At 41.1% G+C, this 16238-nt stretch overlaps 1 protein-coding gene across 1 annotated transcript in view; it reads right to left on the bottom strand.

Moving 5' to 3' along the window:
- Nucleotides 1-15540, bottom strand: part of ZDHHC17 (zDHHC palmitoyltransferase 17) — a gene marked incomplete at its 5' end in the record, with an annotated part of 81295 nt that extends 65755 nt beyond the window's left edge. Inside the window, 2 exon segments of the mRNA XM_082493742.1 lie at nucleotides 15450-15522; nucleotides 15524-15540. Coding sequence (XP_082349868.1) covers nucleotides 15450-15522; nucleotides 15524-15540 — 90 coding nt within the window.
- Between the last annotated feature and the right edge of the window lie 698 nt (nucleotides 15541-16238).

Genomic DNA, 16238 nt, shown 5'->3' with positions numbered 1-16238 from the left:
TATATTTGGTCCTATCAATACAGTGACTTCAAACTGAACTGCAAGGCTCTCCTTAGTTATTCAATGCACAGCTCTGGAACCCCAAAGCATATTCTTAAAACTCACAAGGAAGTTCAAATTATGTCCTTTATAAGGAAAAAAAAAAAGTTCTGTAATTAAAACCATAATTTCTAATACTACCTTACAGAAAAATAAATGTTTTTTGAAGCATCTGTTGCTCAAATTACAGAAGAGTAAACGTAAACTCTTCCTTGTATCTACACAGCCAGTGGTCAAGTTCTGCCATGTGTCCCTCGTTATTTGGAAACTAAGAATCAGAAAAAGGGAGTATGGTGATTGTTTCATTTGCCTACACTACATTGTTGCAAACATAACCTGAAAGTAGATAAGATCTTCAACTGCCATTATGGTAAGTAATCCCTCAGTCTCAAGGACTGCAACAGTATACTTAAAACATTAAGTTTGCAACAAGGACTCAGCAGTAAAACAACCCAACAATTAAAAGCGAAAAAGCTAAGCCTAAACATGCAACGATTTCTACTCAGTCACTTAATAAAATTATACCGGTACCAAAACTCCTCATAAACCCATCCATGCTTGCACATATTCACTTGTTATAAACTAAGTTATAAGCTTAGAACAAAACCATGCCAAAGCTTAAGGACAGGCAAACAAACTTTCCACCACATTTCTCTGGCAAGCTCTGTATTTTTAAATGTTTAACCTAGCAATTTAAAAGACATTTACTTAAAAAGCTGAAGATATTAAACATGATCTCTCTCTATATGCATTGCTACCAAATATAATGGCTTCAGTGCAGCCACAACCATCAAATGCTGCCATAATACATGCCGGCATGGCTCTACGTCAGCCGTGGACAACCTGAATGCAGCCGCCCATGCCCAGGCATCACATGTCCTGTTCAGCCCCGGCAGGACGGACTACAGCCATGTTACATCAGGGCTGAGTTTGCCCCAAGTTAGTCATTCTGCATCAGCAGCTAAACTAGAAAGAAATCACAAGTGCGACAGACAGCATCAGTTTTCGGAGTTTAACAGAAGATTAAAACACACAAAGTACAGATTACTTCCTCCAACCTGTTGTATAGAAGAGAAAGGTCTCTTTAAAAATCCTATACTGATCTAGATTACTTGCCCACCATTATTAAAGGAACAGGAGTAAGCATTAAAAATAATGATTTATATCATGTTTACATCATGCCTTTCACGGAACTTTGTGCATTGCCAGTTTCACTGTCACCATTTGGCCGTGAAGTTCTTACCTAAAATAGGAAAGAATGAATCTCCTCTGAATTCATATGCCCTCACACAAATTTTAGGAAAATAGTTAAAATTGTTGATCATAAAACCATATTAGTTTAAATCTGTCATATGTTTAAGAAAGTAACAACATTTTGAGCCTAGAAGATATATCACATTCACAAATGGCTTCAACAATATTCCTAAGTGTTAGAATATTTTTCCTTTTATGATAAAATATTTATTCCAGGAAAATTTAAGTTTACAATGATGATCCACTATTAAAAACCACCAAGAGCTAATTCAAAGCAACTGAAATCCAAACATATTTTTGATATTTTGATCTCTAGTGACAATAGCTCCTCCCCAGCTGAAAGTGAGGAAAACTAAATAGAAGGTAGTACAGCGGAGGCCTGATCTCACTGATTTACAACAAGCAGGTTGCAAATACTAATTATCTACTTACTTCATCCTGTTTCAGGGAGCCGTTTCCAAGTACGACTTGAGCCAAATTAGCAGTATACCATGGCTAAGAGAAAGGTCATTTCTCTGCCCACTCTCCCCCACTGCTCTTGGCTCTGTGCTCCTGCTGCCAAAGTCAGGCTAGCTTTGGTACTCAGAGCTGCAGTCACAGTGAGCACACTCAATTCATTAGAGGGGGGAAAAAAATTAAACAAGAAACAGAAAAACCTGATTCTTTTACTAGCACAGCAAGTTGAATCTGTGAAAAGACAGGCTCCAGAGCCACTGGTAGAAGGAAAGCAAGTGAAGAGAAGGTGGCAGGAACATTTTGGCAGCTGCCAATTGTTAATTTGACTAAGTAATCATGGAACAACACACTCCAGCTTTTAAATATTCAAGGAAGTCAGGCTGACAGGATGAAGAAAAAGAAGCTACTTCTACAAACTGGTAGAGTTGGTTGGCTTAGAAGGTTACAAGAGAGACAGATTTTACTTATAAAAATCAAATTTTGTTCCCCAATTACTACCAAGGGTCACTCTTTCTAGATGAGCTTCTCAAGTCAGTGACTCTCCTTTGACAGTACCCTAATCACTCATATGCATCTGTGACTAGTTCGTCATTAGTCATTAGCCACAAAATGTGCAGATTGCTTGCACAGATGCGTAAGTAATGCAGGGTAGGAAAAAAACTCAGAGGAGTGAGAATAAGGCTAAAAAAAGGCATTTTGGAAAAAAGAAACAACACAGTAGAGGACAAAAAGGAACCTCTTCTAGAAAACAAAACCAATAAGATGGGGAAACAGAAGATAAAGCAAAATATGAAAAATAACTCCAAAGGCAAAGGAAGAAATGCAGGGAGAAGGGGAAAAAAGTAAGCACAGCTCCCACGAATGAGCACTAACAATACCGGCATTCCCAATCAGTTATCCTCATAACCAAATGTGCAAGTAAAGTTATGCTCATTTCCCCTTAGTACTCAAATCTTTTAATCTTTTCCAATAAAAAAGCCAAAATAAAATAAGCTTTAGGAGAATTCTCAGAACAGTATTCATAAAAAAAAAAAAAAAAAACAAAACAAAACTAAGAAGTTATCCATGAAAGAATAAGATGACCAAGACTGAATTATTCTGAGATAGCAATTTCCTAATTCACAGTTATATATAGCAGGAGGATATGAATAGGTCAATATGCCTGCATGGACATAAGGAAGGGAGGAAAATACTGCTGCTTACAGCTGCTACACATGGCTCTGGTAGGCATTAACAGATGGCTAGGACTGCCTTTCCTTTAACATTATGCAATGTTGCTGCAAGGAAGCAATACCATGATCAAAGTCAGACACTCAAATTCTGAACGGTGACCAAGATAATTGACACTTAAAGGGAAAATACTAAAGAACTAAAGTTCTAAAATAAAAATGTATAAATAAAAGCATTACCTTCCATAAAATATTGCATACTGATGTCTTTGTTTCTTAATGAAAACAGAAGAATTTTATTTTTTTTTTTTAAATCAATGACTATACTATTTCTATATCTGGCTGCAGTCAAAAGAATCATGATAGAATTGGAAATGACTGCAACTATTTCAGGGAAGCTAAATAATAAAATAATCCTGATGTATGTATATTATATTTAACAGGGACTATTGGAGGTTAATATTAAAGCATTCCTTCACCCATATTTGTGTGTTCAATTTCTCTGTTCTTCATTTGTTAGAATACAGTGCTTTTTAGTTTTCCTACCACTTTTAAAATAGTGCAAGAATCTATACAAATTTTTTTATAGTAATTTGCATATTATAAACACCCACATTAGTTTATATAAACATAAACACTAGCCACTCACACAGTAGCATTAATAGCAAAATGCTCAAAAAATAAGTACAAGCAAATCAATTCATTGCATTCCTAAAAAAAGATTCTGCTGGTAGTTATTCTAACATTTTTAATGGAAGTTCCCCTCCTAAAGTTTATGATCACTTTCCTGCCCCTACCCCTTTATCTAATTCTGCAACACAGAAAAATCACAGAAACGGAGGCTAAAGTGGTCGTGTTTTAACTTCAGAGAGAATCACATTTAATTCTTTACAGCCGTAAGAACAGTAGCTTTTTCTTCTCTAGAAACAGCAGTAAAATTTAGAGTGAAACCAGCAACAGTTAACCTAACTGTTGACTGTCATCAAGTGGGAGCAGTCTGGAGCAGTCTGATCCTTTTCATATTCACATGAAGTCCTAGCCAGAAGAAAAAAAAAAAAAAAAAAAAAAAAATTCTGTAGGGCTGTATAGGTTGAACAGTTTGAGGAGCCAGAGCCTTCAGCAGCTACAAGCTGTCAGATCGTCTGAACTAAGATGATGCATATACACCTTCAGTTTAGTTAATGTGTGCTAGAAAACCTCCGTTATGTTGTTCTCCATGAAAAAAGCGTGCAACACCACTTTTGTTTTTTTAATCTTAACTGGCTGTATTATATATTACATAATAATAATAATAAAAAACACCCACAGTTCAGTGTTTGGCTTGCAAATACATACTATCAGACTCACTTTACTTGGACGCTTAAAATTTATGCTGGATTCTCCCTGCCCCCTATTATAGCCTTAAATTACACAAAATGAGTACAACATGACAAAAAAACTTCCTTCCATTCAATGCCAATTCTGTCATCGTTTTCCATTACTTTCCACATTTGACAGTATCCTGTGACATTTGTTTGGTTACCCTCCTAAATTTTTGGCTTATTTGCATGTTTTCTTGACAGGCCAATAGAAAAGATGCATTTACAAAAATCCCTGAAGAAGTTAATTATAGAATACATATACAGCAGGAAAAAATCTGTACCTAATACTCTTGGTATTTTTCTTCTTGAAACCAAGTTACAGTTTAAATTGACAATGCTTTCTTTAAAAAGCAGCGAAATAGATTGAGAAAAGCCTCATCTCAAACACAATATAGTCCGTTTGCTGATACAGAGTTCCACCCACAAGCAACAGTCAGCAACACAGAGAGAATAATCCCGCACACTCTCCAATGTAGATCTAATTTTTTACGTAACAACGAGTAGAGATGCTCAACTAGAGCCCTTAATCCAACCACTCTATGAAGAGGACAGAGATCATGTGATTTAAGGCACTGCTGGTAACAAGTAAATTTTGCTTCTTTAAAGCAAGTGTCCATAACGAATTGACTGCTCTCTAGTGATTTACTTACAGATGCTCCTAAATTGAACAGTGTTATACTTTAGGAAGTAATAGCTTCACAAGAACGCTTTCCAGAAGGCCTTGTATTTGCACACATAGCGTCACCAGCAAGTGTTATTTAAATCAGCTGTGTTTACGAACATTTGTAAAGGTTAAAAACTTTAGAAGCTTAAAATACTACAGTTTAAAGCTTGCTTTTAAGATTTTGTTTAGTCAGCAACCTATGGTAACATGTACATACATCTTTTTTGGCTTTCTTTTCAAGGAGCGTTGCACTGTGTTCTCAGCCAAAGTCTCAGGATTTCAACAGAAATAAAACCGTATATTATTTTTCCAAGTGATTTAAACAGGTCCAGGCCTCAGAGTATATGAGCTTGCAGACCTCTCAGCATAAAAAAAAAAAAAAAAAAATCTCTGAGAACTAGCATTAGTAGTCAGTCATCCTGAGAGTGACTTAAAACCAATTGTGCATTTCACTCTCTTTTGAAGTGCTAAACTTCAAAAATGCACTTAAGTATGTATCTAGCTCAATCCTGATCCTCAACTACTTGGAGGAAAAAAAAAAAAAAAAAAAAAAAACAACACAAAACAAAACACACAAACAAAACCATGACTCTTCTTAAAATTCCCAGAAAATGACAGTCTGAAAATTTTCTTTCAAAGATCAAGCTTCTTCATTGAATTTTCAGATCTAGTAACAGCACATATTAAAAAAAAAAAAAGTATTACTGAAGGTTATTCTTTATTCAGCAAGTATTTGCCAAAGCCACACTCAAATGGAAATTGCTGCTTAGTGAGTTTATAGCTAACTTGTCTCCAAGGACCAGCGAAAAAATTAAATCAAGAATTAGAGCACTGTCAAGTGCACATGACAGTCAGTCTAGCTATGGACCCTCTTTTCTCCTTAGCACATACAGAAAAAAAGGAAACAGCACAAGTTGCACTCAGACCTCATGGAAAACTTCAATTCACCATTCCCACTACAACCTTGAACCAACAAATGGAGCTTCAGATCAACAACCAACTAAGCAAACTCTCATTCCCACTTAGGATAAACACAGGATGGTTCACCTACCACAACAAGGAAGCTCATGAAAGGTGCTTCTAGTCATGCTTATAGTCAATTTTCTGCAGCATACAAGAGACAGCTTAGTAAATCTGTGGTCTGACAGTTAAGAACAATCCCACTCTATCCAACTCCTAATCTTCTAAACTGGTCACACCAGCTCACCCTCTACCTTCTGTCAGTACTGTAGTGCACTTGATCCTACAATCAGTAGGTTTAGAGAACTGACAGAAAGTTATTCACAAATTTTTTTTGTGGGGGATGAATTTTCTACTGATTTACTTCCCCGAACAAGCTCATCCTGGGACAAGACAAGCATCACTGACAGACACGGGCAGCTTGTTTAAAGGTAGGTTTCACAATCAGCTGAAGTCAAGCTAAAACTGCCCTGCCATTAGAAGGGATGGTCACATTCATAGTCCTGGCTGCATGTTTTCCATTATCTCTTATCAGCTCTCACACCAGTGCAGTTAATTGTTTCCGTTAGATCAGGTCATAGACTTACAAAGCAAGAAGTATCCCAATTCACCTACTAGCCACACAATTGCAAAAGCTGATGCCACAAAAGGTAAAGGACTGTGTCTGGGTTCCACCGTGGCTTTAGACCAGCTTAAACTCAATAACAAAACTACATCCTTCAAAGCCAGCAATACAAGTGTTTTCAAAGCACAGTCTCATGTCCTCCCCCTCTTTGGGTCTCTCTCCTTTTTGGGTCATCTTCATCTTCCTCTGGTCTTGAGCAGCCTTCCAAGCTCTGACCACTGCATTCCCACTACCCTCCATTTTTAGCAATTCCCCCCTTACAGAGACAATCAAGAAGACACTTCTAAAGGCCTCAAGGCATCCTACAAGCATAGGAAGAAATTACTAGATTTCAAAATTGCACAAGACAAATCGTAGTCTAATGTTACACCACATACTAGGCATGACAGGCCTGGGGGTTCAATTCAGCCAGACTCCCTGTGACTTCAGAAAAATCTTTCAACTTTGTTCTACAGTCTCATTTGTAACAGACCCCAGTGTTTCTCTCAACTACAGGGATGCTATGACAGTCAAATCTTCATCTCATACCATCTTTGAAAAGCAGCAGAGGACAGTGTGCATGCTGAAATATCAATTACTGAGGCTGCTCCCTTCTAAACATGTCAGTATCAACGATAATATTATCTAGTTTTCAAGCAAACAGCAAACACACTTTCCTCTTTAACTCTGTAAACTGGACTCTGCAAAGTTGAAATGTAGCCTTCTTCCACATGTATAACGTCTCATTACTTTCCTGAGCAAACAGATAAACACAGTGAAAAAAATGCTGTTCAAAGACTAAAATTCTGTGAAATCTAAGAGAAATAAAGTCTGTGCTTAACAAGTAAAGGCAAACTGAGTCAATGCAAATTTAGGTCAAGCCAGACATTCATCAGTGATGCTTTAAGAGGGCCTGTTCCAGAAAATTAAAAAAATCAATTACTGCACAAATCAGAAGAAAATATGTAGAAGAAAAACTGTAAATAATTGAAATCTATTTTTAAGTGTTTTACTAGGTGCATGAGGAGCCACAATGTTACCACAGAGAAAAAGGCCAGAGTGGTGAAAAACTGCATAGTCTACAGTGGAAGTGAGAACAACTATAAAAAAATTGGGAAATGGCAAGAGAAACACTGACAATGAGCACAACAAGTTAGTAAAATATGGAAAATCGAAAGGCAACAAAAGGATACAAGACATCCCTATTCCTAGAAAGGCAAGCAGCATCCTAACAACACAACAAATGGACAAAAGTTATCATTCTTATGTTGTAATCTTGACAGAACTGTCAATAAAAACATAAACCCACAAAATTTGAAAATGTTGAATACATTGAAAACAAAAACAACTGAGGAAAAAGCCAGAAAACTGAAGTCACATCCTGTTGCTATGATAAAATGCTTTCTAATACAACAACAAATACTATTAAACTTCTTTAAAGTACAGGTCGTTTAGGTGAATCACATAGTCCAAAGGATGTAGAAACAGTTTTTTCATTAAGCCTGAAGAAACTCAAGTGATCTGGATAAAATTTATAACCTATGTTATCTTTTAAGTTATTGCTGGCTTTTCTAAGTTTGATATAGAATTAATAAAAAAGCAAAGACTAGTAATGCTAAGTACCATGGCTTCACAGAAAAATAAACCCAGCACTTCTAGTTGACAAAGTAGTAGTAATGGTCAAACACAGTTAATGCCCAACGTGTTTGATTTAGTATTGTCTGATATTTTGATTAAGAAATTAGAATATAAAGAAAGTTAACGTGGTCTAACATGCATGCATTAGAAACTAGAGATGTACAAGCTTTATTCTTATGATTCATTTTGTGGCTATTATACATACTGTCCTAGTTAAGGACTATGCTGGCTGAAAAAAGGCTCTTGCTCTTTTCAGTAGCTCACATTTTAAAAACCTCAGGGGAGCATTACTATGAAAATACTGTTGAGCGGGCACTAAGCATCCTACAAAACTTGTATTTTGGCCTCACCCTATTTCATGATTGTCTGCAACCTAGAAGTAAACAACAGTTAGAGGCAAGTTTTATGGTGAGGAGGGAAACAGGGGGTAAATAATACTCTTATTTCTGACACAAGGTAGCTTACACTACTTCAGGATGCTCGGGACAACAAAACAAAAGCAAAGTCATATCTAAAATGAAGACCCACCCAGGAAACTCTCCAGAAAGCACTGAAGAGACTTGGAGGTGGATAACTGTCTGGGCACAAGCTTCCAGTGTGATGTGGTTCCCAACAAGGCTAGTACAATGGTCTATACAAAAGGGGAGCACCGAGTAAGAATGTGGAAGTTACTTTACTACCACAACTGGCCCTGGTGTGACTATTAGGATAGTGTTCTGCTCTTGAGTTCACTACTACAACAGCTATTGCACTCAGAGCAATACCATGAAAACACTGAAAGAATGAAGGAACACATCTTAACAAGAAACTCAAAAGGGTCAGAAGGACTGCAGACCATAACATCCACGTAGAGATCTGATAATTATCAGCACATTAAATAAATATAGACAGACCTATATTTTGATAGATAACTCAAGATGTAATGAACAAATTAAATTCAGGCTAGAAACAGCTATACAATATTATCTGTTACTGTAGGATTTTCCTTATTTTCTCTTTTTTTTTCCTTTAAAAGTAGCATGCTGGCTATAGAAAGAATTAATTTATTAAAAAACCCTGAATGCTTGCATTAGAAGGTTGGATTAGATCTGCAGTCCCCTCTGGCCTCAAACTAACCACGATACATGAAACAAAACTCAACTTTCAACATTAAGCATGCTAATTTTTCTGAGATTTCATGGTTCCGTTCTCCTTCTTAAGTAATAAAATAAGTAATAACCGCTCTTTGAACAAGCTCACAAATGTAAGCTTAGCCCCTGGAGTGATCCCGACTAAACTACAGACTAAGTCCTGTACCTTTACAGGACAACTGAAAACAATCTGTACCCCAATACAACCCCAACAATATCAACAGAATCCCACAGGGAATAGAGTCAGCCTGTTAAAATACCAGTGAAAGGCCCGATTTTTAACAGAAGAAATTAGAGCCAAAGACATCTACAATAAGTTTACGTATTTTCTTCATGCCACCACCAAGGAATACAAGGAGATATCATGCTTCTAACTTCCTAGGTAGTTACAAATTGAACCACAGGAAGAGAAACAAAGATAAAAAATGAAGGCTTCCAGCTGGGATAATTTCTGCCAGAGCCATAACTCTTAAAATGTTCTTCCAAGTTTACAGAATGATTTTTCTCCTGACTTCAGGGTAAGCAAAGGAAAACAAAACAAAACAACAACAACAAAAAACCACACACACACACAAAAAAAAAAAACCACCACAAAAAACCCGACTTCCACAGCCAGGACTTGTCTAATGCCAAAAGGGATCTCTAATAACCAGTAACTTCCATGGTCTCTCAAACATATCCCACTCAACATAACAACATTTGGAGGTATTTAAAAGACAGGTAGACATGGTGCTTAAGGACATGGCGCTTAAGGACATGGCTCAGTGGTGGTTTTGGCAGTGTTAGGTTGACAGCTGGACTTGATCTTAAAGGTCCCTTCCAACCTAGACGATTCAATGATTCTATGACATTTGTGAAAGCACTACATAGCAGTAACAAAACAGAGCTTCCTCCCCAGTAACAGTTCTTACCATTTAGGAAGAGATGCAGCTGAAATACCTTTGGCAGTTCAGGCCATATTAGGCCACACACCAAGAATATTTTCCAAACAAAAAGGAGCAATACAAACAAAATCCATTTCTGAACAATTCCCCTCCATATTCTTGGATTTCAAAATAAAACATCCAAGCCTATCAACACCTACCACAGAACAGTCAGGAAGTTCTTCTTGTTTAGATGATCCAAGGAATTTAAAGCCAGAGGCCTATTAAAATCATTTAGTTGAAAGTACAAACAGTATGGTAGCATTCCCGTAACAGGGCTACACTGAATACATGGAAGCAGAGCTTGCCATTGTAACTGTCACCAGAAAGCTGAACACTGGAAGAAGGAAACAAACTAGAAGGGACCACTCAGTCCAGTGTTACTGTGCCATCCTAAGGTGCCCTGCATCTCTTATAATGGAGATACCATACCATGCTGTAGGGCAGCCAATGCCATGTCTACCCAGAGATCTACACGCAGAGGACTCCCTCTCTTTGGTCATCCATGCACTTCACAGTCCTGCTGTGAAGAATTCACGTTTATGAAAGAGGTGGTACATCACTCACAGAATCAGAGTCACCCCAACATTGTCTACACTCCTCTATATTCATGGATTTGAAACACCATCCAGTTATCCATGGGTGGAATTCAAAAGCTTGCATTTGGTCTCTAGAAAGACATTCAAACTCAAGCTGAAAACATCAAGAGCTGGATAATCCACCATTGCCCTTTCTTTGTTACAATGATTACTCACCCTCACTATTTGTCACTTGTACCTTTCAAATTGATCACATTCAGCTTCACTTTCCAGCCACTGGATCTTAAGCACCACATCTCAGTAAGAAAGTATTTACATGGGGCAAAAAGGTGCTTCTCACTATTTCTGATAATGTGAACAGAGTTTTTTCAAGCCTTTCACTGTAAGGCATTATTAAAATAAGTTTTAACTCTTTTCAACACTCTTCATTGTTTAACAATGACTTTTAAAGACAGAACTTCATCATTAGTATTACCAGATACTGAGCCAAAAATCATCTCCTTGTTCTTAATCAGCAACCCACCTTTAAAAAAAAAAAAAAAAAAAAGGAATATATTACATATTTTTTAATCAAAGCATTATACCGGGAGCTTCTGCTGAACTGCTTGTTCATATTTATATCCTACCACTCAATAAATTTCAGGATACAATCCCATACTACATTCCCTATCTTCAATGCATTACTCCAAATATGGCTGCACTGATCATAGAATGGTTTAGGTTGGAAGGGACCTTGAAGATCATCGAATTCCAACCCCCCTCCCATAGGCAGGGACACCTCCCACTACACCAGGTTGCCCAAGGTCACGTCCAGCCTGGCCTTGAACACCTCCAGGCATGGGGCCTCAACAACCTCTCGGGGCAACCTGTTCCAGGGCCTTACCACCCTCATGGTGAAAAACTTCTTCCTAATGTTTAATCTGAACCTGCCCTCTTCCAGTTTAAAGCCATTCCCCCTCATCCTATCACTACACGCCCTACTAAACAGTCCTTCCCCAGCTCTCCTGTAGGCCCCCTTTAAGTAGTACTGGAAGGCCGCAATAAGATCACCCCAGAGCCTTCTCTTCTCTAGGCTGAACAGCCCCAACTCTTTCAGCCTCTCCTCATAGGAGAGGTGCTCCAGCCCTTGGATCATCCTCGTGGCTCTCCTCTGGACACACTCCAGCAGGTCCATGTCCCTCTTATGTTGGGGAATCCAGAGCTGGATGCAGTACTCCAGGTGGGGTCTCACGAGAGTGGAGTAGAGGGGCAGAATCACCTCCTTTCACCTGCTGGCCACACTTCTTCTGATGCCGCCCAGGATACGGTTGGCCTTCTGGACTGTGATCGCACATTGCCGGTTCATGTTGAGCTTCTCGTCAATCAGCACCCCCAGGTCCTTCTCCTCAGGGCTGCTCTCCAGCCATTCCCTGCCGAGCCTGTATTTGTGCTTGGTACTACCCTGACCCAGATGCAAGACCTTGCACTTGGCCTTGTTGAACTGCATGAGGTTGGCTTGGGCCCACCTCTCCAGCCTGTCCATGTCCCTCTGGATGGCATCCCTCCCCTCCAGCGTGTCTACCTCGCCAAACAGCTTGGTAGCTTGGTATTATTGGCAAACTTGCTGAGGGTGCACTTGACCCCACTGTCCATGTCACCAACAAAGATGTTGAACAGTACAGGTCCCAGTACCGACCCCTGAGGAACGCCACTCATCACTGGTCTCCACTTGAACATCAAGCCGTTGACTGCAACTCTTTGAGTGCAACCGTCCAGTCAGTTCTAATGTGCACTTTGTTTTACTAGCATAACTTCACATTAATTCTGGATGGTTTAGTACAGTTGTTCTGTGCTCCCTGCTTAGTACCTCTCCATCTTGTTCATCTGCAAGTTTTTTAATGACAATTTTGTTATTATTTCCAAATAATTCATGAAAAAAAAAAGTCCCAAGTCCAGTAGATTAAGTCCTCTAAGACTTTCAGGAGCAATGACATTCAGGAATAATTCTCTCTAGCAACTATTTCTGAGATATATCAGTTAGCCCACAGTTCTCCATCCATTTAACACATACTATAAGATCATTCTATGAGTATTACATGTGCAATTGATGTTATTTGTTGTACTTCACTACTAAAATGATATTTATACGTTGTGCTGTTCCACTAGTAATCTCACAACAATGCTAGCAGAAAACTGTGGGATCTACACTGTCATACACTAGACTGAACTTGTGATAAGAAGAAAGAAGAAATATCCTTTAAAACAAGAGTCTATTATACAAGTTCATCTTGCTTTCATGTGGGAGGGAAGGAGGCCCATGAACTCAGTCAGCAAGATACCACACAAAACCCATCAAAAGCAGTCCCATAATCAATTTCCCAGAGCATTCACATTTTCAGCAGTGTTTCTACTTCTTACCAAAACTACTTGAATCACTTTAAGCTGAGCCTGTCACAAATAAATAAAATAGATCTTCCAGCACAAAGCCATCTTTCCTACAACATTAATACTGTGTTCATAATATCTCATGGCAAAATGAAAAGCCATAGAGCCCATATAAAACACAAACACTTCCCTAACAAAAAATCCCCTTTAAAAACTTTGAAAGTACTCCAAATCAGTCAAAACAAAAAGACAGTAAGAAGCAAAAGCTTAATTTAAAAAAAAAAAAAAAAAGCACAGGAAAACTATTTTTAAAAGATGCATGACACAGATAACAGTAGCATGAAACATAAGAAACTGGGAAAGATTTTGACAATCCTATAAAAAGCATCAGTTTTGTATATATACAAATGTAAGAACTGATTATACGCTCCAATGTCACTACTTACATAAGGACACGGTGCTATTTTCTTAAAAAGTAGAAATCACTGAGTATTAAGGCCCCTGACCTTCAAAAATGACTGAACACAAATGCACTACATTGTTCAGTGGGCAGGTCTGTGACAATACAGCTCTGCTACAGTACAGAATTCTCAAGCTTTTAACAGACACTCCAGAAATGCTCTTTTAACAGCCAGTCTCACCACCAACATTAAAAACATCCTTCTCTTTCAAAGTTTATCTGCACAAAGGGATTTTAAGGACTAAGGGAACACCCACTGAAATCCATGTAAATACTACCCTGTGAATAAGATACAGATACCCAGCATTTCCAGAAAAATCAAATAAAAAACCCTCAAGACTAGTTAGACAAGTGATATTTATTGGAAATTGAAAGATTCAGGTTGGTGTTACAGCACAGAATATACATTAGCTTCCTTCCTTCCCCATCTTTTGTATGCACTGTCAATTTTATACACTGAAGAACAGCATAAAGTTCTACCAGATTGCTTAACTACTGAAAGTCACCGATTTAAATTGAGACATTTTTGTTCACTATATAGTAATTACTCAAAGTTAATTTCACAAATACTGATCTTCAATTTTGAAAACACAATGGCTTTCTAAGAGCCTGTAGATGCTTTTTATTCCATTTTACAATTTTAAATTGCCCATCTAAAGTTTCCACAAGTTAAGAACATTTTCTTTCAAATAACATCAACACCTAACAGTGTGGTTCATTATTGAAAACTTCTGTCACTTCTGAAAAACATCAGACACTGCAAATAAGGGTACTTCTCCAGTTCATCTGAAGAAACATGTAGCATCAGTCTTCACAAGGCACTTAAAAAAAATTAATAAACGAAGACACTTATTTGGGATGCATCACTTTGCTACTTAACCTTCAGAACAAACGGGTCTATTTTAAAGCCGTAAACGAGCACAATTTGGAGACATAGAGTGGGTAGGATACACAATCACATATTAGAGGCCTATAGAGCCTCTTCAGTCATCAAGAAAACTTAAAGTGTCTTTAAGATGTTGTTTAAGGAAAAAGAGTGCCATCTGTTTAGCAAAAACTGGAGCCTGGCATATGCACTAGTCTCTTCCATATGCTGAAAAATCAATTCTTACAATCCTTAACGTATCAGGTGACAACTCCACACGTAAAAGGTTTTCTTAACTGTTTAAAATACGTTTCAAAACAATTATACTAGTCCTCAAGAATGCACGCACGCTGTTGACAGAGACGGGTGGCACAAAAGAAGGGTAAAAATACGACACGAAACGACCTCTACATGTTACCTGTAAACATTCCTCCCACTGCCTGGCCAACACATTGGAAAAGACAGACCCCGTTTGCTTTCAAAATAAGGCCCACACACCCCAGGGGAGCGCTGGGCTGGATGGGACCCGGCGCGACCCGCAGGCCAGTGCCAGCAAAACGCAAGAGGAAACGTTTATTCCTCCTTCCCCGAACCGCTTCCCCCCGGGCTGCCGGGCCGCAACCACCTCTCGGGGGCGGCGGGAGTGGGCGCCGATCTCGGCCGGGCACCGAGCGCTGCTGCTCAGAGACGCCGGGGCGGCACTGCCCGCGGAGGACCGGCCGGGGGGCGGTCGGGCCCCCGCCACCCGCCTCACCCCCCGGACCGGGCCGAACCCACAGCCGCCGGGGACGGCGTCACAGAAGCGCCGGCGGCGGACCCTGCCCTCCTCCCCGCCTGGCCTCCACCCTGCCGCGGCCCTGCCCACCCCGCACACCCAGGCCGGCAGCGGGGGGCGGCGGCGGCGCACCTCCCGCTCTCCGCGCACCCCGCCCGCTCGCCTCTTCGCCCTCCTCCCGCGGCACAGCGCCGTCCCGGCCGCGCCCAGAGCCCGCCTGCCGCTGGAGTCCGGCGGGGCTCCCTCACCTCCGGGTGCAGGATGGGGACGCAGCCCGCTTCTTTCTCGTACTCCTCCAGAGGCGCCGCCATCTTGGTGCGAGCCCGCCGCCCGCTGCATGCCGGGTAGTGCGCGCGCCCCCGCCGCGCCTGCCCGCCCCGCGCGCCCGCGCGCACCGCCCCCTGGCGCCCCCGGCTGGGTGGGTGAGTGGGGTGAGGTGAGGGGGCAGCCCCTGCAGCCGTGGGGCGGCTGGCGCCCCGCTCAGGGGAGCCCGCGGCGGGGGTGGCGGCCCGGCTCCTTCGCCCCTTCTGCGCCTCCACCGCCCGCGGCCGGAGCCCGTTCTCTCCCCGGCGGCTTCGTGAAGGGCGGTGCCGGGGAGCCGCCTCCGCTGGGGGCGCCGGGCGGCGGCGCGCCGGGCGGTAACCGGCCTCCGAGCCCGGGGATGCGTCTGCGGGAGGGTTTGAAGGAGGGCCGCAGGCGGCGGCTCGCTGGCGCGGCGGGGCGGCCGCCCTCCTCCCCCGGGAGGCTCAGGACTGGTTTTGCCCGATCTTTGAGGGAGAGCTCTCCGATTCTCTCTGCCCGTCCGCCCACCGGCCTTCCCACCGCCGGCCGGTGCCCGCTGTGCCCGGGTAGCCCGGCCTAACGGGGCCCCGTCCCCTTCGGGCCGGGGCCTGCGGGCTCCTCCGGGCCTCAGGACGGCTGCTCGGAGGCAGGCGGCCGCCAGCAGAAGAGAAAGCAGATTATTTTGCTAGCAGTTTTGTTGTCTGGGGGAAGTGCGTTACTTTTGGGAGATAGCAGTATCGGTGCTTCTGAAATGA

The sequence above is a fragment of the Vanellus vanellus genome (genome assembly GCF_965231255.1).
Source record: "Vanellus vanellus genome assembly, chromosome: 1".
Taxonomy (NCBI): domain Eukaryota; kingdom Metazoa; phylum Chordata; class Aves; order Charadriiformes; family Charadriidae; genus Vanellus; species Vanellus vanellus.
This window is presented reverse-complemented; position numbering and strand designations above follow the sequence as displayed.